Raw genomic sequence first — 25,049 nt, 5'->3', positions numbered from 1 at the left:
AGTCGCCTGTTTCCTCAGACCCTTGAGTTTTGTTACCTCACCGGCCAAGCTGGCCTGTTTCGACTTTGCGTGTCGCTTCATCGCTTCTTCCTTCCACCAACCAAAGACTTTCCAATAGTCGGGCGGGAAGTGTTTCGTGGCCTGTTCTAACTTTTCTAATGCCTCATACAACGCGTCCAATTTTTCCAGCACAAAAGACCCTCCTTCGGGCCACGGTTCACCTAAATCCTTAGTCAGCGCAACCCATGACTTCCCTGGTCTCGCAGCATCATAGCCATACCTCCGAAACATGAAAAATGCTGGGGTATTTCTAAGCGGTTCACCTGCCTTTACAGTCTTATTACCCATCCTGTTCCCCATCCTAGGAAAATTTAGTTTTTACCGACGTAGCCTTGTACCCGTGAGGATCGCCCACCTCGCGGTACAGCCGTCTACCTAACTCTGAGAGGCCCGCAGCCTTGTACCCGTGAGGATCGCCCGCCTCGCGGTACAGCCACGCTACCTACTCTCCTGAGAGGATCGCCCGCCTACTCAGCCGTCTATCCTACCCTTACTATACTCTCCTGGCGTCCTACGCCCTTATAATACTTCTTACTTATAATTCCAACGTCTCCTGGGTAGGCCTCGGATCGGGATGCCGCCCTTATCCTTACCCTCACAACCCAGAGATCTATTACTCCTTACCCTCAGGCGCCCAACGTGGGGCACTTTCCCTTACGTAACGTTACCCTGACGAGTCCATAAACAGTCAGTTGCTCCGGGACCCAAGCGGTCCGTATTTAAATTTAGGTTCGTGGATCAGGTTTGAGCAGGGAACGGAACAAACGGCACCCGAGCAAGAGAGTGGATTACAATTTGGACTGACCCCCAGGCTAAAAAGGAAAAACAAAAGAAAACCACAGCTCACCTGACCCGGATCAATTGCCAGCTGGTCTCACCACTCACTTGCCTGGGACCGCGTCCCGGACTGCACAGACTGATCCCACCGCTGCCACCACTTGTCGGATTGAGACTTAGAACTTGGGACTCAGAAGACTCAGAGAAAGGAGCAACGGATATATTTATTAGAACTCGATTACACAAGCTTGCGGGGAACAGGGTGTCACAGGAAGGCTCACACAAAATGACCAACACTACAACAAGATGCTCTGAAATAATTCGATTTAAACTTGCTTTATATAAGGAATATCGGGTGTGGTTTTAGCTCACAAGATACAGAGACAGAATGGGCTCATTGGCCCTCCCACCATAGTCCCATCCTGTTGTTCAGTTAGTTAGAGGAAGCTCATCAAGGCCACTCATAGGTTAACTCAGATAAGGAGATGGTCAGCCATATGTGGCAACATGTTTACAACTTTCTGTATAGAAACCTTGGTTGGGAAAGTACAAAAGGAGGGGACACTCGTAAATGTGTCAGCCCACAGGATATTGGCAAAGTCTAGAGGGAGGCTGAGAGATAACAGCTGCCACCAAGGCCAGGGAAGGGGAACAAGAGATTGTGCCCACACAGGCCAAGAGCTCACAAGCACAGAACTCCTTATTAGGATATTACACATCCTCAATGCACAAGAAAGAACTAAGTATTATAAAAGAGTACAGCAATCAGTCAAAACAAAACATATAATTGGTTATATTTGGTAATTGGTAAAGCAGCAAGGATATACAAAGGGGGAGGGGCATTACAGCTCCCTACATATATATATATATATATATATATATATATATATATATGTATACATATATATATATATATATATATGTATACACATACATACATACATACATACATACATACATACATACATACATATATAGTCGTGGACAAAAATATTGGCACCCTTGCACTTTTTTCAAATAATGCACCATTTCTTCCAGAAAATTGTTGAAATAAAAAAATCTTTTGGTATCCACATATTATGTATTTCTTTTGTTTGCAGTGGAACAAAACAAAAAAAGCTGAAAAACAACTAAATCTTAGCATATTCCACACAGAAATCCTAAAATGGCCTAGACAATATTATTGGCACCTTTCAGAAGTTAGAAATAATTAGATTTCAAGCAGATGATTCTCCTTTACTTTGGAATTTAACTCACCTGTGGTGAGTTGCAGGTGCCTGCAATATAAAAATCATTCATTCAACCAGTTTGAATAGAGAAAAGGAGTCATTCTGCTGTTTTGTGTCACTGTGTGTACCGCAATGAGCATGGAGAAAAGAAAGAAAACCAGGTAACTGTCTGAGGAGGTCAGACACAAGATTGTAGCCAAGCATGGACAATCTCAAGGCTACAACTCCATCTCCAGAGACCTGGATGTTCCTGTGTCCACCGTATGCAATGTTATCAGGAAATTTAAGGCCCATGGCACTGTAGCCAATCTCCCTGGAACTGGCGGCAAGAGAAAACTTAATCGAAGATTGCAATGAAGGATTGTTCGAATAGTGGAGAAAGCAGCTCGATCAACTGCCAAACAGATTCAAGCTGACCTTCAGACACAATGTATAACAGTTTTACCTCGTACCATCTGTCGCCAACTCGATGAAAGGGGGTTCTATGGTAGGAGACCCAGGATGACCCCACTGCTGAGAGAGAGTCATAAGAAAGCCCGACTGGAGTTTGCCAAAACACACCTGAACAAGCCAAAATCCTTATGGGAGAATGTCCTGTGGACAGATGAGACCAAATTAGAGCTTTTTTGGTAGAGAGTGTCTGCTCTAAGTCTGGAGGCCAGCTGTTCGAATTTCGAAACCCGGCCGAGTCATAACAAAGACTTTTAAAATGGTACGTGCTACTTCCTTGCTTTACGCTCAGCATTTATGAAGGATAGAGCATGGACAATCAACCATAGGTTGGTAATAACAGAGCAGGCTTTGATGGGCCTGATGGCCTTCTCCTGTGTCAATGTTCCTTGTAAGGTAACTCGTATTATTATAACTTATGTATTCATAGATAAATCCTGGTACGTAAAACATTACAATACTTACAAACTATTCAACGGAGTTTGTTAGTTTCCTTCTTCCTCTTTGCTGCTTTTGTTTGACATGCGTGTTTGCTGCTAAACTTGACAAAAATGGCAGTTAAAAAATTATACATTTTATTAATTGGTGTTCTCCATTTTCTCATAATAAAGGTTTGGAGAAAGATTTATGACAAAAGCTCAAATGGTAAAAACGTTGTGGCCTGGACAGACAAGACAGACAGTCATTATCATTATCGTTGGTATTATCATCATCACTCTGTGTTTAAACATTTTCCCTGCTGAGAAAGAAACAGTTTTATGGGGAAGGGCCTCCACCATATAGCACTTTTTCCCTGCGACCACATTCCCGGAACTCGTCTCCAATGTGAAGCAAAACCTGTGTCTCGTTTATAAGGGCTAATCTATCTATAATTCCAGTAATCTCTGTGTGTATGTATGTATGTATGTATGTATGTATGTATGTATGTCTGTGACCGCTGTTTCTCGACAACCACGGGTCCGATATACTTTAAACTTGCCAGGTATATTGCTGGGGACCCGAGGATGTGCCTTTTCAAGGTTTCATATTAATCGGACAAGTAGTTACCGAGCTATGTCCAAAAAACGATTCAACCAATCAGAGAGCAGCGAGCTATCACGTGTGCCGAACGTGCCGAACAGACTCTGCCTCGGACGGCACATTTGAGAGCGTATTCATTTATTTCACGTTGGCAAACTATGTTGGCGTTAAACTATGTTTTAAAACTAATTAAAACTAATTTGCGATTCTTTCGCTTTCCTGCGCGTTTGTGCACGCTTTGGCGATTTCTTTACCAAACTCCGCAAGCCGTTCGCTTTGGACCAAACCATTTCATGTAAATAGAGGGGGGGGATTGTCACCGTACTCGCAAGCCGTTCGCTTTGGACCAAACCATTTCATGTAAATAGAGGGGGGGGGATTGTCACCGTACTCGCAAGCCGTTCGCTTTGGACCAAACCATTTCATGTAAATAGAGGGGGGGGATTGTCACCGTACTCGCAAGCCGTTCGCTTTGGCTTTGCGAATGGACCAAACCATTTCATGTAAATAGAGGGGGGGGATATAATTTTAGATATATATATAGTACGGGCATGCCCTAGTTATAGTAACTATGACTTTACTGGTGCACATTATTCATTATTTTCTTCGTATTGTCATAATAATGGTTTGTTGAAATTTTGATGATAAGAGCTCAAATGCTAAAAAAGTTTGGAAGGTTTGGTTTGGGAGTGATATATCAACAGGTTGGCTGGCGCTATAGCTATTTAGTCATATGCAAATGAAGACACATTTTTCACCAATCCTCGACTTAGCAGGTTATGGAATTAAATGCTTCAATTCCCATATCGATGTAGATTTCTACATTGTGGAATTCCTGTTCAAAGCGTCTACATTTTAAACTGTTTTCCTTGAAAATATCCTAATGTGACTATCTATACAGGCATTGGGTCTTCGACGAGATGACACTTTTTCCGTGACGATGCTGGGGAACTGCATTGAGCGATACCTTGCAGAGGACCACCCATTTTCTGGTTTGTTTCAATTCTGCTGTTCAAATCCAACAAATCTGCACTGTATCGCTCACATCAATATCAAGCACCTTTAAAAATGATTTGGCGCAGAAACATGTCATAAGACTGAAACTTGAAGGAATTCTGCCAACTTCCTTCAAAAAAAATTTTTTTACACATCTAACTTCCTGTAAGCGTATAAACATGTTTTGAACATTACTACATGATTTGATTTCAATATTGATATATAAACGTGCCCCACAAGAAGCACTTTGCTGAGCTTACAAAGTCACATTGATAAATTATATCATCATATAACTTATGATCCCACTATTAATTTGTTTACCATTTTGCTGAATCCGTTTGAACCGTAAGCAAAGCGGGAGTGCGAGGCATCTTTTGATAATTGTGCTATTTCCGATGAATCCAGCATCAGAGATTGGCCTAATGAAGTGAGGGGTGGGGGCTCTTATGTTGACGACAGCAATCTCCACAATCGCCGGTGGGAACGCTACTTGACAGTGTTTCTCTATTGTATGCCAAATCTCAACACACAAAATGACAGTCCTTGTGAAAATGTAATTATTAGCAAAGAACCCGTCGGTAACCCGACTTGTATGTCTTTTACGTATTTCATTATGGCTTGTAATACTGGCTTCAACCAGGGGGGTGCTATACAATACATATTTACGTAGAATTTGGGTGGAGCCCCTGGAAATTTGGGTGGACCCCCACCCTGAACCCCCGGAAATGAAAATTTTTAACTCCTGAAAACCACTCCGTGCTTTTTATGTTCGTGCGAGTACAACCACCATCTTCAACCCACTCCATCCGATGATTCAGATCTCGTAATATTCTCACCTCTGAGAAACAACCCATCCATATGGACAGAATAATTCCCCCACTTCTTTGAAGTCCATGGTATGTTATTATGACTTGTAATACTGGCTTCCACCAGGTGGCACTATACAATATGCATTAAGAGACAGTATTGGGGTCCTCTCCCCATCTCCCCACCCTGAACCCTACTGGGCTATGACGTTTTTTTATTGTCCTCTACAGCCTTCCTGCACACACCCCCGACTCACCCCTACCTTCCCACCCAGGCAGTTCAGGAGTGCACAAAAGTCAAACACAAACGGCATGATATTTAGTATAATATTTCCCCCACTTATTTTATAACTGGTTTTCATGTGGAGGACTGGCTTATTGAAATACGTATTGTATGTAATAGCCCCTCACTCCTGTAGTTGTGTTGTACAAAACAAATATACATAGAGGATTTATATTTGAATGTATTAATTGTGAATTGTTCTTTTATTACTCACTTGCAAATACCACCCATCGCTTTTTTTACCGGAATACCAAGAAGGAGGAGAGAGAGAAAGTGTGGAGGAGGGGGATAGCGATGAGTGGTGGGGGAGCGAGGAAGGGGGAGGGGGAAACGAGGAAGGGTTGTTGAGCGAAAGCAAAGCTATCTGGCAATGTCGGGTCCCTTCTCCCACCTCCATCCTTTCCCTCCCTCTTCCCACCCCATCCTTCCCTCCTCCTACGTCCACCCTTTCCCTCCCTCCTCCCACCACACACTCTCCTTCCAGACTCCCAACCTACCCATTTCCCTCCCCCCTCCTACCTCCATCCTTTCTCTCCCTCCTCCCACTTCCACTCTTCCCCTTCCTCCCACAAAGGTACCCAGCATTGCCCGGGATGTAACATACATATATTTGACAACCACAATAAAGCACATGTTCAGAGACAAACATTTTATTTCTCAAGCTGCAATATATTGGACAGAAATATCAACAAAATTGAACATATTATTGTAATGCTTTTGGGTTGACTTGACAATATTGAATGTTTTTCCATCATATATAAATTGTTTGGTGTTCCAATTCTAGAGCAGCCCACATATAGTTGACTTTGTGAAAAGGATATTCAAAATCTGTTTTGTTGTCAAACAATCGGAACGCACTCCAAACAATTATATAGGTTAGGTATATGGATCAAAATCGCTTATTTTAAAATTTTCGCAGGGTGGATATTTCGATAAGTTAGCTAAGGTGGTGACATTTTTCTGCAAACTCTTCTTTCACCCTTGAAAGTTGTCATTAGATGAGCAGTAAAATTACCTTTAAAGCAATGTTTTGATTGTGTTAGTGATTGAACTATTTTTATTAGCGCATTTAAGAGGTTACATGACTACTACGCCCATCTTACCAATCGTTGGAACTGTTCTGATACCATATTTGACGATCGGATCACCATCTCACCAATTACATAGGTATCTGGGCTGAAATCCCACCCAAAATGTGCTTTTATTGCCGAATATGGAGGTGGAAAGCATTACTTTCCTTAAATAAATACGCTTGGTTATATGAATCAATAGTGTCGTGTCCCCGGGGATAAGACCCCAAGAGGACGAATAACCGAAACGAGCTATAACTCCAAGGCGTATAGATCCAACTTGGCGGTATTATATTTTTGCGCGCGCCGGAGGGCTCAAGGCCTTATCTGATCGGAAACACACGCAGCGGTTATCCGATCCCCACAGACACAGAATCCACAATACAAGAAAAGTAAGATTCGACAAATAATGATTTAATGAAAATAAATGCAAATAGCAATGAGAGGCGAGGTAAAAACTAAAATTCCTAACTGAGACGTCTCCTCTCAGACTCGTATACAAACAAGGGGAAAATAAAAGAAAATAAAATTATTTGCTAATCGCCAGCAATCATCTTTGCGTCACCAATTGGCTGGTAAGGCTGGCTGGTCGTCGTCACGAACCACCGCGTGGGAAACGCACAAAATGGCGTGCAGTCATTTCCGTAGCCAGTTGCCGGTGTGAGGCAAGCAGACAGGATCCCTCTTTGTTTCGCTTGCGACCCTCTCCTTCTCCGCCGAGCACCACCGTCAACCCACATCTCCTCCTTCCACGTTGCAAAAGTCCCGAAGCCTTGACACGTCTCCTCACCAGCGCACCCGAGACAACAGAGTTCTCTTAGTATGCATGTAGAGTTTTGGGCCGCTAGGTTTCATGGTTTTGGAGTTATGGAGGAGCCACACACACTAACTGACTAACACATTCTCTTTTATTATTATATATTCTGAACATCAGTGCAACAAATCTTTGCCTGTTGTGAGAACTTTGCAAAATCGACAAATTTTTCTCTATTGTTAGGTCAGGATTTTATTTTTAGATTATTTTTCACCAGAAGTACTTTTGGATGTCGGGAAAATATTAGGAGTGAATATAAAATGTGGTGTGATTTTTATTTATTTTTCACGAAAAGTTTAAAACATTGAAAGTTGACATTTGTTTATTGTGTGAAATTGAATGTTAACGTAGGAAACGGTCTAGGTTGTGAAATCCTACCCATAATTGTGGGAGTGGCCATTCATGCTGTTTTGTATAGCTGTGGAATGGGCAGAGAGTTCATTCTACTTTGCGCAGAGTGATCTATCTCGGATCTCATTCATACTGAATGAATGAATGATCGTTTTAAGGCCATTTTCCCCGCTAGAGCGGGGGTTTTCCTTGCGGGCCCCATGACAATCATGGCTCCCTGTTTGAGGCAATGTTTTTTTATGGCCGGATGCCCTTCCTGACGCCAACCCTTAGTCGCCTCTTACGATGCGCAGGGATACGGTGTACCTATTCTAAACCGGGGTACACACCAATGAGCAGAATTAGTGAGAAGACTTCATGTCAAACACACTGCAATATCAATGTGTCAGCGGAAACTGGAAAAAATATTGAGCCACAGGCTTTACTCAAGTGGCTTTGACAAAGACGGCATAAATAGTCATGTTCAATACCAAAAGTGATGCAATATGGAATTCTCGCTACTTGCTCGTCCAATAGTACAGCCGACGTCGTTTTCACCAGCGGTGAAATAACTGCTCAGAAGACATCATTACTTGTTCTCAAGGTGACATCTTGTTCACACGTTCCCATTTCCATGCATGTTCACGTCAAACGTGTAAAAGCCTAATTTCAACTTTTATTTCCACCGTTCATAATGCTTAAACAACGTTTGTATTCTTATGACAGATGCACTCAAATATATCACATTGTCACATTACAGCGAAAATAAAAATGCAATATATAGCATTTTGGCAGAATTCCTTTGAATGTTGCCTTGAACAATTCCCCCTAGTGGTACAACGCTGCCCCCTCGTGGTAGAACACTGCCCCCTAGTGGTAGAACACTGCCCACTAGTGGTAGGCTAATTATTTGGAGAGATATATCCTCTTTCTCTTGTTTCTCTTCCAACCTCTTGTTATTTGGGTTTTTTAAATCTTAGGTTCCAGGAAGAGCTTGTACATATGTAACACAAACAAAAGTACCCGTCCCCAGTGATGGGAAAAGTTTTAAGTTCATCTATCAATTTTAATTATTTGATGGACTTTAAAAAGGTTAATTGTGTTGCACTCTTGATTTCACTGAGGTAAAGCACTGAGTTACTTATACCGCCCACCACAAACATTGAGCTGCGAAGATTCAATTTGTCTGAAAAGAGGGCAAAATGTCCTGCTTGTGAAATAAAATTTGGCATCAACATTTTTCATGCCTGTTCTGTCATTTGAAAAGTGAATGTTGAGCTTCTAAAATGCAGCATGGGAAGCGGCCTCCATAAACAGGAGACAGACGAACGCGTGGACAATTGTTCGCAATATATATAGATTTATAGAAGATAGTCGAGACATTTATCTTGATTTGGAAAACACACATTTATTAATTTGTTGAGGAATACCTTGTTAAGTTGTGGTGTCCATGTCAGGGTGGAAGTAAGCAAGACCTCAGCCTTGTAATATTATTAACAGGAGGTTGTCCAACACCTGTGTTAACGCAGGAAGTCCTGCAGCAGTTTAACAGCCGCTTCACAATTGTACATGTTATGTTAGCTTTGTTAACTTGTATACCATGAGTACATTGAATTGATTAATCTCTCAATCTCCACTAACATTCGTGGATGCATAACCTATCTCACTTTGCTGTTGTTCTTCATGCCGTAACATCACCGACCATGTTTTGCTAATGATCTCATGGATTTAATTATGTTCACAACGTTCTCTCATTTACTTCCCTTTATCTGACTTTTCTCCCTTTATTTTAACAACTCCTGCTTGTGCAGATTGGGGTCTCACTGTAGAAATGGACCCATCGCTGTCTCTAAGCACAACCATGCTCAAAATCCTGACACGATCAGATTCGACGCAGGATGGTCCAGCGCAGCAAGATGGTAGGATGGGATTTGGTTATTACCTCCACCACATAAGGTGGACGGAGGTTATGTTTTCACAGCTGTCTGTCTGTCTCTGTCTGTGAGCAGGATATCTCAAAAAGTTATGGATGAATTCGGCCAAAACTTTGTGGACAGTTTGGGTGTGTGACAAGGATGAATTGATTAGATTTTGGTGAAGATCTGGATCATGACATGATAAAAAAAATTTTTTAAGTGATTCTTCACCATTGATAGATGGGGCCAACAAAGTTATATTGCACAATATCTCAAAAAGTTGTGCACGGATTATGACGAAACCGAGTGCCCGTCTCTTTTTGATCCGTAATCTTTTCTTCCCTTTGTATTGAAACGATTTGCCCTGGGAGTAAAAACGGGGCACTTATCCGAGGGCGTAAACCTCGTTCAAATGTCATACGGTTCTCAGCCTGATCAGTTGTGGTTTTGTTCTTGTTATTCCCATTTTTCTCTCAGCCTTGATTCACATGAAGCCGACGGCAGACTCGACGACCGACGGAGTAAATATGATTGAGATGGACATGAGTTTGGAGTCCACTGGCCAAGAGAACTCTCGAGTCTATGACCACTCTTTGCCGAACACATCCATTTAACAGCACAGATGTCGCAGATTTACCGAATACAAAATAAAGTGCCTGTCACGCCTGTGTTTGTGTGTGTGTGTGTGTGTGTGTGTGTGTGTGTGTGTGTGTGTGTGTGTGTGTGTGTGTGTGTGTGTGTGTGTGTGTGTGCGCGCGCGTGTGTATCTTGTGTGTGTCTGTGTCTGTGTGTGTCTGTGTGTGTGTGTCTGTCTGTGTGTGTGTGTGTGTGTGTGTGTGTGTGTGTGTGTGTGTGTGTGTGTGTGTGTGTGTGTGTGTGTGTGTGTGTGTGTATAGACACCACACCTATGGTCTTGTTTGGTCACCATGTCTCTGGTCATGGCTGTGGACTGAGCTCACCATGTACATTGACTGCCTGCGGATTATTTTGTGGCTGTCTCTCAAAGCCGCGATGAAAAGCAGTTCACACTTTTTATATGTGTACATATATGTATCTCGGAATGTTAACGTATGTAACTCTCCAGCAATGACTCATAGAACGTTCTGCTTCTTTTTTTTCATACACAAACATGTTTTGGTAAAATTATCATAATTGTCTATAAATTCCAACAATGGCAAAGTTACCATAATTGGTAATAAAGTTTGATTTTGGAAAGTGTGGTATGTGCAGATACCAGGTTATGGATCCACATGTGAAATGTCATTGTTTACAGTCCTTCAAAATTGCAGTCAAGGTTTTATTTATTACTAGCTAAAGTACTTGGCGTTGCCCAGAGAAATTCAATTAAATACTCTGATAATTAAATTTGTGTTGTTGACAACAAATCACAACAACCTCAACATAGATATTCAAAATACAAATTGCTGGATCGCTCTATGGGGGGGGGGGGGGGGGGGGGGAGTGTTCAGGTATAAGGGGCCTAAAGTGACTTGGAGGTTGTAAACGTCGAGATGTTCTCGGGGTCTAGAGGGTGTAAAAGTGTGAAGTGATCTGAAGGTGTCGAAAGCGTCTTAAAGGTAAAAAGGGTGTCGAAAGCGTCTTAAAGGTAAAAGGGGTCTTCAGGATGTTGAAGGGGCTTCAGAGGTGCAATCTCTCTCCCGCGATGAAGCTGATTCTGAGGGCCTTTCACTCGCTCACCGCAGGCAGGTTGGTGGTCTTTCTGTCTTCTACCGACTTCTCTCCGGCCTTGCTCCCCCAGCTCTGTCTGCTCTGTCTCCCAAATATTCCTACAGGATGCACAAGATCTGCCAGCAACCCTCTTCTGGTGAAACTACCAAAATCAAGACTCTCTGCTCACCTTCACTCTTTCATTCCTCTTTTCTCTCGCCTCTGGAACAAAACTCCCACAATCTCTTAAATCCCACTACTCCCTTCAGGTCTTTAAAACAGCTGTTCACCACCATCTCTTTTCTTCCCCCATCCAAAACCTTGATCTTTTCTACCCCCATTAAAACACCCCAAATCCACCTCTTTCAATCTCCGACTTCATTCCTGAAATTCCTAGAAGTGTTCATTTGCTTTTGCCGTGTACCCCTCCCCTCCAACCCCCTTCCTTCCACAGATCTACCGACGTCCCTGTTCTCTACTGTTGTGTTTGTGTGCTTCCCTCTCTTGTCTACTGCTCCCTTCATTGTATGTTTTATGTGTCTGCATGTTTTCATGTTTGGTGTTTCAAGAAGATTCGGATTTCGAGAAGAAGATTCGGATTTCGAGAAGAAGATTCGGATTTCGAGAAGAAGATTCGGATTTCGAGAAGAAGATTAGGATTTCGAGAAGAAAATTTGGATTTTGAGAAGATTCGGATTTCGAGAAGAAGATTCGGATTTCGAGAAGAAGATTCGGATTTCGAGAAGAAGATTCGGATTTCGAGAAGAAGATTCGGATTTCGAGAAGAAGATTCGGATTTCGAGAAGAAGATTCGGATTTCGAGAAGAAGATTCGGATTTCGAGAAGAAGATTCGGATTTCGAGAAGAAGATTCGGATTTTGAGAAGAAGATTTGGATTTTGAGAAGAAGATTCGGATTTTGAGAAGAAGATTCGGATTGTGAGAAGAAGATTCGGATTTCGAGAAGAAGATTCGGATTTCGAGAAGAAGATTAGGATTTCGAGAAGAAAATTTGGATTTTGAGAAGATTCGGATTTCGAGAAGAAGATTCGGATTGTGAGAAGAAGATTCGGATTTCGAGAAGAAGATTCGGATTTTGAGAAGAAGATTCGGATTTCGAGAAGAAGATTCGGATTTTGAGAAGATTTGGATTTCGAGAAGAAGATTCGGATTTTGCGAAGAAGATTAGGATTTCGAGAAGATTCGGATTTCGAGAAGAAAATTCGGATTTCGAGTACATATATCAAAGTTATGTCTTCCAGATATTGGATTTTTTTTTAATCAAATAAAGTACTCGATTTTTATAAACTGTCTATATCAATCAGATTGAGATGCTCTTTTTAATCGGAAATCTCACCAACAGGCCCGCCACGTGGTGTCATTGAAGACAGGAGGTCGATTTGAATGTGAACTTTGTTTTGGAGTTCAAAAACGTAAGATTATTCCATTTTTCACCGTTGTGGGTTTTTTTGTGGTGTTTATTGCTGTTTGTGAATTGATTGCCAGGATGTTCCAGAGTTTGCGCACTTACCTTTGAGCTGCCCACCAAGTCTGGCTTTTGTTCCCGGCCTGAATATAAACGGTCGGATTGCTGTTTGGCAGGTGTCGGCTTTTCCCTCCCTCACCGAATCCCTCGTTTGGACGTTAATTGTTCATTACCTCCGCCACCAAAGGTGGATGGAGGTTGTGTTTTAACCCATGTCTGTCCGTTTGTTTATCTGTGAACAAAATGTCTCAAGAAGTTGTGGACGGATTCGTACGAAATTTGGCAGAGGGGTAGCGTATGTCACAAGGACGAAATGATTAGATTTTGGTGAAGATCCGGATTCGGATCCGGCTATTAGAATTTTTAAGTGAATCTTCACCATTGGGAGATCGGGCCAAAAACGACACATAGCAGGATATCTCAAAAAGTTATGGATGGATTTGGATGAAACTTGTTCGACAGGTTGTGTGTGTGACGAGGAATAATAGATTCGATTTTGGTGAAGATCTGAAACCGGATCCGGCTAGTAGAATTTTTAAAGTGATTCCTAACCATTGAGTGATATGGCAAACCAGGCGGAGGTTTGCCCTCTACTGAGTGCCGTTCTAGTTCTGCTTGCATTAGTCTGTGGATGTTGAAGATGCCGCCAGGATAGGTAAAATTCCTGTTTGAATCAACTGAATGTGAAAACTCACCTACTTGTTACAAGACACCCTGGGATCTTTCACACCCCCTGGTCTGACAGATGTTCCATTTGGACGATGGATGTCCACATTGATTATGTCCAGCACGCCTAATTGGTTTCTCTTTAAATAACCCTTTGGACATTTACCCTATTATGTACCACTATAACACGGATTAACACTGATTTAACATTGTTCCGCACCGAGACACGATGAGCCTGAAAAGACACCTAAGGAGGCAGAAACACCTTTCCTTACGAGCATTGCACCAACGATGGCATTGGAAGAATGTTGGGTGGTGTTGGGATTGCAGGAAGGCTGGTGGGATTTTAAAATATTTTTTGTATACAAAGTCGAGGGATGTGGAAGAGCTAGAACACAGAACAGGCCAGAAAATAATAGAACGAGAAGAACAAAGTCGGAAAATAAACCAACGGCGGGATAGATGGACACAACCTGGATTTGCATTGGAGAGAGTCTGGGTGGGATTTGGATGGTTGGGAATGGAGGGATGCTGTTGGTTTTAGGGATTGGGATGGAAGCTGTTTATGGTTGGAGAAAGCTGCTTTTAGTTGGTGGGGGGATGCTTGGGGTTGGAGGCAGGTGGGCGTGATACCTGGAGGAGGTTCTTCACCTCGAGTTATACACTATTTATACACGAAGCACCCGAAGCCAGAGATCAGAGGTGCGTTCAAGATCGATAACTCCGGTAATGTACAATGGGAACTTTTTCTAAAGCATTTATTGTAATTCTCCTGCGATTATTTTTTAAAATTTCCATCTGAAGAATCATCGCATTGAAGGTAACACTCATGGTAGAGGAACCCTTGGAGAGATCAAAAGGTTGGAGTTACTTTGGAAACGGTATTCCAGCCACAGCCTCTGGGTCAGGTATGCCTCGTACATTGAATGTAGTCGCACAACAACTTCACTGTAAGTAGTACATCGTTTAAATATTTTGATTATTTTAAACGAATCGACATTTTCAAGAAATCCGTGCAATGTGTCGAGGGATGATCGAGTCTTGTTGGTGAAGGCTCGTGTCGATCTGCATCGGCGGACACCGGCAGGTAGACCAATGGTTGAATCAACATGGACGTTGAGTGAGGTATGCTAACCGTCGTGCGAAGCAACCATCGACATCGATATCGTCCTGTTGATTTCATCCAATGTGTGAGCCAAAAGGTACGCTGGCAGGACAACTCAGAGGTACGTGCCTCGAAGGTCAGGCAGGGTTTGAATCCCGACCCAGCTATAAACTGCCATCCCGGTGCATCACAGGCAGGTGATTTATCAATGTGTGTGTCGTCCCTCGGATTGACATTAAACGGGTGCACTGTCTGCTATAATTAGTTGGTGGACGTTAAAGATCGCATAGTGTCCGTCGCGAAGAGGAGGCGAGCTATCGCCGGCACAGCAGGGTGGCACTGGGTCAGCGGCACAGCAAGGGGGAACTGGGTCAGCGCCACAGCAGGGGGGAACTGGGTCAGTGGCACAGCAGGGAATAACTGGGTCAGTTGCACAGCAGGGAAGAACTGGGTCAGCAGCACAGCAGGGGGGAACTGGGTCAGCGGCACAGCAGGGGGGAACTGGGTCAGCGGCACAGCAGGGGGGAACTGGGTCAGTGGCACAGCAGGGGGGAACTGGGTCAGTGGCACAGCAGGGGGGAACTGGGTCAGCAGCACAGCAGGGGGGAACTGGGTCAGCAGCACAGCAGGGGGGAACTGGGTCAGCAGCACAGCAGGGGGGGACTGCATCAGCAGCACAGCAGGGGCGAACTGGGTCAGCAGCACAGTAGGGGGGGACCGGGTCAGCGGCACAGCAGGGGGGGACTGGGTCAGTGGCACAGCAGGGGGGAACTGCATCACCGGCACAGCAGGGGGGAACTGGGTCAGCAGCACAGCAGGGGGGGAACTGTGTCAGTGGCACAGCAAGGGGGAACTGGATCAGTGGCACAGCAGGGGGCACTGCGCAGCACAGCAGGGGGTGCTGCATCAGTGGCACAGCAGGGGGGCACTGGGTCAGCGGCACAGCAGGGGGCACTGTGTCAGTGGCACAGCAGGGGGAGCTGTGCAGCATGGCAGGGGGTGCTGCGTCAGTGGCACAGCAGGGGGCACTGTGTCAGTGGCACAGCAGGGGGGCACTGCGGCAGTGGCACAGCAGGGGGGCACTGCACAGACAGCAGGGAGTTGCGTCAGTGGCACAGCAGGGGGGCACTGCGTCAGTGGCAGAGCAGGGGGGAACTGGGTCAGCGGCACAGCAGGGGTGGCCTGGGTCCGCGGCACAGCAGGGGGGAACTGGGTCAGTGGCACAGCAGGGGGGAACTGCATCAGCGGCACAGCAGGGGGAGCTGGGTCAGCAGCACAGCATGGGGGAACTGGGTCAGCGGCACAGCAGGGGGAAACTGGGTCAGCGGCACAGCAGGGGGAAACTGGGTCAGCAGCACAGCATGGGGGAAATGCATCAGCGGCACAGCAGGAGGGAACTGGGACAGCGGCACAGCAGGGGGGGACTGGGTCAGTGGCACAGCAGGGGGGGCTGGTTCAGCGGCACAGCAGGAGGGGCACTGGGTCAGTGGCACAGCAGGGGGGAACTCTGAAAGTGGCACAGCAGGGGGGAACTGGGTCAGCGGCACAGCAGGAGGGGCACTGGGTCAGTGGCACAGCAGGGGGGAACTGGGTCAGCGGCACAGCAGGAGGGAACTGCATCAGCGGCACAGCAGAGTGGAACTGGGTCAGCGGCACAGCAGGGGGGAACTGGGTCAGTGGCACAACATGGGGGAACTGCATCAGCAGCACAGCAGGGGTGAACTGGGTCAGCAGCACAGCATGGGGGAACTGGGTCAGTGGCACAGCAGGGGGGAACTGGGTCAGCGGCACAGCAGGGGGGAACTGGGTCAGCGGCACAGCAGGGGGGAACTGGGTCAGCGGCACAGCAGGGGGGGAAATGCATCAGCGGCACAGCAGGGGGGAACTGGGTCAGCGGCACAGCAGTGGGGGACTGGGTCAGTGGCACAGCATGGGGGAACTGGGTCAGCGGCACAGCAGGGGGGAAATGGGTCATCGGCACAGCAGGGGGGAACTGGTTCAGCTGCACAGCAGGGGGGAACTCGGTAAGTGGCACGGCAGGGGGGAACTGGGTCAGCGGCACAGCAGGGGGGGGGAATGCATCAGCGGCACAGCAGGGGGGAACTGGGTCAGCGGCACAGCAGTGGGGGACTGGGTCAGTGGCACAGCATGGGGGAACTGGGTCAGCGGCACAGCAGGGGGGAAATGGGTCATCGGCACAGCAGGGGGGAACTGGTTCAGCGGCACAGCAGGGGGGAACTCGGTAAGTGGCACGGCAGGGGGGAACTGGGTCAGCGGCACAGCAGGAGGGGCACTGGGTCAGCGGCACAGCAGGGGGAACTGGGTCAGCGGCACAGCAGTGGGGAACTGGGTCAGTGGCACCGCAGGAGGGAACTGCATCAGTGGCACAGCAGGGTGGAACTGGGTCAGTGGCACAGTAGGGGGGAACTCGGTCAGTGGCACAGCAGGGGGGGAACTGGGTCAGCGGCACAGCAGGGGGTGACTGGGTCAGTGGCACCGCAGGGGGGGCTGGGTCAGCGGCACCAAAGGTGGGCACTGCGTCAGTGGCACTGGGTCAGCGGCACAGCAGGGGGGAACTGGGTCAGAGGCACAGCAGGGACGAACTCCGTCAGTGGCACAGCAGGGGGGCACTGGGTCAGCGGCACTGCAGGGGGGAACTGGGTCAATGGCCAAGCAGGGGGGAACTGGGTCAATGGCCAAGCAGGGGGGAACTGGGTCAGTGGCCAAGCAGTGGGAACTGCATCAGCGGCACAGCAGGGGGGAACAGGGTCAGTGGCACAGCAGGGGGGAACTGGGTCAGCAGCACTGCAGGGGGGCACTGGGTCAGCAGCACAGCAGGGGGGAACTGGGTCAGCAGCACAGCAGGGGGGAACTGGGTCAGCAGCACAGCAGGTGGAACTGGGTCGGCAGCACAGCAGGGGGACCTGGGTCAGTGGCACAGCAGGGGGGACCTGGGTCAGTGGCACAGCAGGGGGGAACTGGGTAAGTGGCACAGCAGGGGGGAACTGTGTCAGTGGCACAGCAGGGGGAATTGGGTCAGTGGCACAGCAGAGGGGAACTGTGTCAGCAGCACAGCAGGGGGGAACTGGGTCAGTGGCACAGCAGGGGGGAACTGGGTCGGTGGCACAGCAGGGGGGAACTGGGTCGGTGGCACAGCAGGGGGGAACTGCGTCAGCAGCACAGCAGGGGGGAACTGGGTCAGCAGCACAGCAGGGGGGAACTGCATCAGCAGCACAGCAGGGGCGAACTGGGTCAGAAGCACAGTAGGGGGGAACTGGTTCAGCGGCACAGCAGGGGGGAACTGGGTCAGTGGCACAGCAGGGGGGAACTGCGTCACCGGCACAGCAGGGGGGAACTGGGTCAGCAGCACAGCAGGGGGAAACTGGGTCAGCAGCACAGCAGGGGGGAACTGCGTCAGCGGCACAGCAAGGGGGAACTGGATCAGTGGCACAGCAGGGGGCACTGAGCAGCACAGCAGGGGGGGCACTGCGCGGACAGCAGGAGGGCACTGCGTCAGCGGCACAGCAGGGGGGCACTGCGCAGACAGCAGGAGGGCACTGAGAGGAAGTACTTACGATGGAGGGTCCACACTTTGATGCATCACGCTGCGTGCACAACACCAGGATGGTCGTTTATGGATCTCAGGGCTGAGATTTAAATGCAGACTAGTTGGTTCAAAGGTGAGTGTGCAGACAGACTACCTGTAAGCAGACTGCAGACTATTAACAGTTCTAATTGCTAAGAAAAAATATTTCCTAATTATTTATACTGATGGCATTTTTTGAAGTATATTATCGCATTCTGAGAGCAATTTTAACAATTCTCATGCCACTCCACAGTTGTACATGACCAGGCAGATATTTTTGGATGCAAATTATTAGCCCGTGTCCACTGCATAGCAGGAGACGGAGTTTTGTAATCACTTCTGTCTGTCTGTCTGTGTGTCTCTGTGTGTGTGTCTGTCCGGGCCATAACTTGTTGAGTTTTGTCATCAAATTTTCACCAAAGCTTTATTATGATAATACGAAGAAGACAAATTAATAATTTGGTCAAAAGGTTAAAAGTCAACATCAACAGCATCATCCAATTGACCTGAAATTTCAATTTACCATTTGAATTTTGTCATCAATTTTTCAACAAAGCTTTATTATGTTAACCAGCAACGATACCCGCCCTAAGGGCGGGGCTTCAATCGGGAGGCCCAAATGAAAAGGCAAAATATCAGAAATTGAAGGCTTTTTTAATTTTAAACGATTTATATAAACATCCATTAAATCATATCACACGCAAATCATCAAAATCTAAACAGTATTTGTAGAATTTCAATAAAAGCCACATCACTGTTCATATCGGTAAATATTATTCCATCGTGTTTGGAAAAAGTGAAAAAATTGGAAATTGGAAAAACAATATAGCCTATTTTACTCCTGGGGGTCCCAGGATTACCCACCCAAAATTTCGTTGCGATCGGTTCAGCCGTTTTTGGGGTACCTGGGAACGGACAGACAGACATTTGGTGAATTATACTAAGATATGGAGAAGGCAAGTTAATAATTTAATCAAAAGGTCAAAGGTCTGCATCAACTAAAATCATCAATTTTCATCCAATTGACCTGAAATTTAAATTCACCATCTGAGTTTTGTCATCAAATTGTCAACAAAGCTTTATTATGAGAATATGTAGAAGGCAAATTAATAATTTCATCAAAAGGTCAAAGGTCAAGGTTGTGTAAAATCACCAACTTTCACCCAATTGACCTGAAATTTAAAGAATTTGCATATCGCGTCACCGAACTGGTTCACCAATCAAAAGGTAGGAATCGATTGTTTTGTTTTGTTTTAGATCAAAAGGTCAAAGGTCAAGGTTGTATAAAATCATCAATTTTAATTTTGTATTTTTTCATGCTTTCCAGTTATCTTTTAGCTTTGAGTGATGGAGTACTGTGTTTATTTACTGAAACGAAATCATAATTACGCAACAATAATGATCTATTTCTTCGCAGGTGTCAATCTAAAACCAGGTGATTTTCTGGAACGAGTTTATTCATTGGCACAATGTGGTCATTATTTCTAATGCTGGTGTCCACAAAACTCATCTCGACCTTTGAGCCTCCCCACCAACCACTTTCAGGCACCTCTGCCAGTTCGGATAAGGACGCTTCTAACCTCCTGTTTGTTATCACTTCCAATGGGATGAACTGGACCCAGAAGCAGCTCGTCCGAGCGCTCGAGGGATGGGCCTCGAGTTTTGTGGTGCCCGTGTTGACCGGCCGGCTGCAAACGATGGCAGGAATGGCTTTTTACGGAGTAGCCGGCCTAGGCCTGCACAACTTCACCGTTGGTGCTTCGGAGCTGGTGCCCGAGGTTGGAAATGCACTGCACTTGAGGATGAGCGGCATCAGTGGAACAGCTCGAGCAGACTGGTTGCTTATACATAAACTCGTAAGTATGCTGCTTCAGGACTGTAAATGTTCACTTTGTAAACCACCTGCCATGACATTGACAGTAGTCACATACAGTTTTTATACTTATTTATTTATTACTTGCAAAATCGAAGATTTTTCAAGTATATTGATCGGTTGCGTTTGTGGTTCTGTCTGTTTGTTTGTCACTCGCCTACAGGTCACAATTCTAAACCGATCGTTACGAAACTTCGCCGAATTGTATAGGTCGTCCCAATTGAGAAGCCGATTGATTTTGAGGTCAAAGTTCAAATTTCTAAAATCGCCATTTTAAATCCGATTGACTTGAAAATTGAATAGCATTTGTATATTGAGTCACTAAATTGGGAAATTAACTCTTTTTAGGTCAACTGAATGAAAAAAAAATGAATGATCGTTTTAAGGCCATTTTCCCCACTAGAGCGGGGGTTAGCCTTACGGGCCCCCATGACAATCATGGTTCCCTGTTTGAGGCAATGTTTTTATGGCCGGATGCCCTTCCTGACGCCAACCCTTGGTCACGCTCTTCCGATGCGCAGGGATACGGTGTACCTATTCTAAGCCGGGGTACACACCGTGATCATTCGTCCCAGCAAGCTGGTACTCAATTTGCCGACCTCGGAAGGATGACAGGCTGAGTCAACCCCCCTGGTGTTAATTCAGCGATCGACCGGGAATCGAACCCAGGATCCTAGGATCCCAAGCTGGCACCCTAACCGCTAAGCCAACAACCAGGACTTGAGGTCAACTCAAGGTCAAATTTTCAAAATCATAAATTTTCATCTGAAAAGCCGTCAATTTTCAACCGATTGACTTGAAAATTGAACATTTGCATATCGAGTTGCTAAATTGGGAAACGTACTATTTTTTGAGGTCAAAAGGTCAAAGGTCAACTTGAGGTCGAACTTCCAAAATCATCAATTTTCATCTGAAAAACCGTCAATTTTCATCCGATTGACTTGAAAATAAAACAGCATTTGTGTATTGCCTCACTGCATTGGGGAAAACCAACAATTTTTGAGGTCAAAAGGTCAAAGGTCAAACTTCTAAAATCATCAATTTTCATCTGAAAAACCGTCAATTTTCATCCGATTGACCTCAAAATTGAACAGCATTTGTATATTGCCTCACTGAATTGGGAAACCAACCATTTTTAAGGTCAAAAGGTCAAAGGTCAACTCAAGTTCAAACTTTTAAAAATCATTTTTCATCTAAAAAAATCGTCACTTTTCATCCTGTTGACCCGAGCTTTGATCAAGATCGTAAATTTTAATCTTGATGAAATGGACAATTTGCTGTATCAATGGAAACCTTTTGGGGTGGGGGGCGGATTTTGCAAGTATCATGCTCTGCATGACGTCTTCTTGTTTATTTATTTATAGAGTGAAGTGCATTAAAGAGCAAGTACTAGAACTGACAGTGGGACAAATATCAAGGGAATGAATGAACAAAACAAGAGTAGAGGGAGAGGGAAGATGGGAGGAAACTGAAATTAGCAAGGAAAATAGTTGGGTTAGAAAAGGTTAATTGGGGGTAATGAAAATCATGAATCAGAATTTGGTTTGAAAAGAGATGGCGGTGCACTACTTGCTTGAAGTCCTGGAGGGAAGAGTGACAGACCAGCCTCTCGCAGGTGGTTCCATCGATGGGATCGAAACGAGGAATAAAAGAGCTGAGTTTTGCAGTCAGCCTGTTTTTTTGTCAAATCCAGACTAAACAGCTCTAAATTGAGCGTGCTAACTCTCTGAATGATATGCCCCTCCAGATGAGTGACAAGGGTTCCTTTGAGCTGTCGGTGTCAGATGCAGCTCTCTCCACTACCCTTGTGGTGCGCCGACAAACCGGAGGCCATCCAGCCCTTGAGCTGCAGCACTGCTCTGCAATGATAGGTCATGTGGGCCTCCGGTGAGGGAATTGTTTTTTTTAAATCAAAATTGCAATATCTCTTGTGCCATTTTAATTATGCTCAAGGAATGTCGGCCACAAGAAAGTGGTCATTTGCCCTCATCAAACTTGTTCAACATCTCAACCCCAGCCCTCAACTACACCACATGTGAATATAATTTAACAGGGTGTACACACACCTTGGTCCCCTTTTTGAAGCAATGTTTTATGGCCGGATGCCCTTCCTGCCGCCAACCCTGTTAGTCGCCCCTTACGAAACACAGGGAATTACCAGTGAACTGGTACTCAATTTGCCGACCTCGGAAGGATGACAGGCTGAGTCAACCACCCTGGCATTAATTCAGCGATCAAATGGGATTCTAACCCAGGATCCTAGGATCCCAAGCCAGCACCCTAACTGCTAAGCCAACATGTAAGAATCCAAAACTTCGGTGACGATACCTGATCTTGCACTTTAACCATGTGATTGGCAGGTTTTTTGGTGACGGAAGCTGGCTGTACAACCTTTTAAAGAGATTCATCAGCGCTTTTATCGACAACAAGCTGGAAAAGGAAGTGTGTCACGCTCTCCAGGGTTACATGTCCAATGATCTTCAGCGGGTCATGCAGTTCCTTCCACTTTCGACTCCTATTCCCAACACCAGCATTGTCTTTGATTATGCATTGGTGGCCGAGCCACGGGTGGTTGCACGCACATTCCAGTTTCCTCTCAAAGGTTCTTTTCCGAGTCTTGATCCAGGCTCGGTGCAGCCCACCCACACCCACAATTGGACCCAGAGTTTGCCGCCCGAGTTAAACCGCATGATGTACGTGGCCGTTTCCGAGAGCTTCATGAACTCTGCTGCCCGGGCTTTCTATCAAGCCGGTCTGATGAAGTGGACCATGGATTGGGATGCTTTACCTCAATCTCTTACCAGCACTCTGAAACACACTCTTCCAAAAGCCCACAATAGCCCTTTGAGCTTTCAGTTGAGCTTCGACACACCTCCCATTTTCAGTGCCAGCGAATCCGGCCTTTCAAGTGTGTTGAATGGCACCATGAGTGTTCTGAATAGAGAAAGCGACTTGCTGTTTTCACTGCATCTGCACTGCCAGATCAAAGATGGTCCACAAGGTGTGCTGCTGCACAGTGTAATGAACTACAGCATGCAGTATTTAAACGCTCCCCTGATCATCCCGGTGATTGGCCACGTGCATTTAATGCGGCCTACGGTCACCAGCGGGGATGGATTTGTCCTGGTTGGCTTGGATCTAGAAGAGGAAGAATTGTAGTGCATGGCTTTGTGTACATTTTGGAATGTTAAGGAGCATGAGGAATAAAGCTTACACCCCAACAAGTGCAAAAAAAATGCCACAGCAAAAAAAAAAAATTAGCCAATATGATTCGTGAAAAAATGACCGCACTGGGGTCACAACCTGCGACACAACATATATATATGTATATATATATATATATATATATATATATTGTTACTGATCGCGGTTTAGATGTTACTTTGCCGAGCGAAGGCTCCGCGACCGAACAGTTGTTCCCCGACTCACCCGATTCACCCAGACCTTTGGCCGTATCGCACCGCAGCTGCCCAATCTGGAAAACTCTAAAACGACGAAACGCAAAGAGGAAAAGGAATAAAACGAGAAGACGGACAGAAGAGTAATTGGATTTATTGTACACACACAAGCAAAAAGGAGCAATCAAGTTTATTTACAACACATAAGACGCAGGTGACACAGTGCAAATACTAGCTTATACAGACTTAATTAACCCAGGGACAGAACAAACAAAACAAACTCACATACACAAGAAGGGTGGAAAGGCAGGAGGTGGATGGCTGGAGGGAGAGGAAGGTCCAAGGGGGTCCTGCAGCACGATCGGCGCGTTTAGCAGCCTCCGTTCCTTTGCGGCCCTGCTCAAAACCGCCGTTCAGGCCCCAAGCTGCTGTTGTGGCTGCTGTGGACGTCGCGTGCTTTCCCAGGACTTGTCTGACTCGTCTGGTCCAAACCCTCAACTCTTTCTTGGTCCACTCACTCCTCACCACCGACTCCTCACCGCAACCAACGCAACCAACTGACCACCACCACCGACTCCTCACCGCAACCAACGCAACCAACTGACCACTGACCACCTCACCACCGACTCCACTGACTCTCTCTCACTCACGCCTCTTGCGCGCGCGCCTTTATAGCGCCTCCAGCGATCAAGCCGCCGGCCTTCAGGACACGCCCATCGGTGTGCTCACCTTGGCCCTGGTTGGTCATGCGACCCTCTGGCTCCACCCTTGATGACGACGGGCGGGCACGCCCCTCTTCCCCGACCCGAGCACTCGTTCAATGGTGGTTTTGGAGGGGAGGTAATTGGCAATCGAGGCTCGGCAATGACGAAAGGGGATGTGATCTATTCTCTTTGGGGATGGGAATGGGGATGGGAATGAAAGGGGATCTATTCTCTTTCACTGGTGCAATGGAGTACTTCAATTAATGGGAGACACAGCCTTACTCTAAAACACAGAATAAGATATAACTATCAAACAGGGGTATTCTATTATTGGCTGACGTGTATGCTTGTGGACTAATTATGGGATGCCCTTTCACCTTTACACAGCTCCGGAGGCAAGGGGGCGCAGAATAAACAATAATAATAATTTACACAATCAAAAAAATATACAGTCCTCATATCCGCAACACTGCACCCTCCTCCTCTTAGGCACGTCCCGGGCCTACAACTTTTATTTAGTGTGACACGTAGGTGTAGTTCCCTCTACTTTTAACCTGACCCTGAGTGCGACAGTTTTTAAAACATAAATAAATGTGTCCCGCTGCTCCATTGCACCCTGCCTAACAGACTTACGCCCACAGTTAACCGAATTGCGGAATGGTCTTCAAACTACACACTGACGGTGGGGAGCATTATTTACAATGACGCTATTTTTATTTACAAAACTAACCCAGGACCTGTGATTGTTCTTTCTGGGGGGGAGACAGTCTGCTCTGCATCAATGCACCATTAAAGCACCTAAAAACGCACCAA

At 46.0% G+C, this 25,049-nt stretch overlaps 2 protein-coding genes across 3 annotated transcripts in view; both read left to right on the top strand.

Moving 5' to 3' along the window:
- CDC16 (cell division cycle 16) overlaps positions 1–10,506 on the top strand; it is a 61,731-nt gene extending 51,225 nt beyond the window's left edge. The window contains 3 exon segments of the mRNA XM_068114041.2: positions 4,438–4,528; positions 9,647–9,754; positions 10,229–10,506. Of these exon segments, the coding sequence (XP_067970142.2) occupies positions 4,438–4,528; positions 9,647–9,754; positions 10,229–10,365 (336 nt within the window). The 3' untranslated portion in view covers positions 10,366–10,506.
- Positions 10,507–14,262: 3,756 nt separating this feature from the next.
- LOC137425521 (lipopolysaccharide-binding protein-like) lies at positions 14,263–23,358 on the top strand. Of its 2 annotated transcripts, none has more exons than XM_068114040.2 (4): positions 14,263–14,296; positions 19,679–20,117; positions 21,882–22,021; positions 22,495–23,358. In XM_068114040.2, the coding sequence occupies exons 2-4, from the start codon at positions 19,731–19,733 to the stop codon at positions 23,291–23,293; spliced, it is 1,326 nt and encodes a 441-aa protein (XP_067970141.2). In that variant the 5' UTR covers positions 14,263–14,296; positions 19,679–19,730; the 3' UTR covers positions 23,294–23,358. The 2 variants fall into 2 exon arrangements, with proteins under 2 accessions (XP_067970141.2, XP_067970140.2); XM_068114039.2 differs by having other exon boundaries at positions 14,265–14,478.
- Positions 23,359–25,049: the final 1,691 nt, after the last annotated feature.

The sequence above is a fragment of the Myxine glutinosa genome, chromosome 4, assembly GCF_964187855.1.
Source record: "Myxine glutinosa chromosome 4, kmMyxGlut1.1, whole genome shotgun sequence".
NCBI lineage: Eukaryota > Metazoa > Chordata > Myxini > Myxiniformes > Myxinidae > Myxine > Myxine glutinosa.
This window is presented reverse-complemented; position numbering and strand designations above follow the sequence as displayed.

Excerpts from the sequence above, each read along its gene's own strand:
- LOC137425521 (XM_068114040.2), top strand. The coding sequence starts at position 19,731 with ATGTGGTCATTATTTCTAATGCTGGTGTCCACAAAACTCATCTCGACC. Across the intron at positions 20,118-21,881 it reads GGTTGCTTATACATAAACTC|ATGAGTGACAAGGGTTCCTT; the intron begins GTAAGTATGCTG and ends ATGCCCCTCCAG. Across the intron at positions 22,022-22,494 it reads ATAGGTCATGTGGGCCTCCG|GTTTTTTGGTGACGGAAGCT; the intron begins GTGAGGGAATTG and ends TGTGATTGGCAG.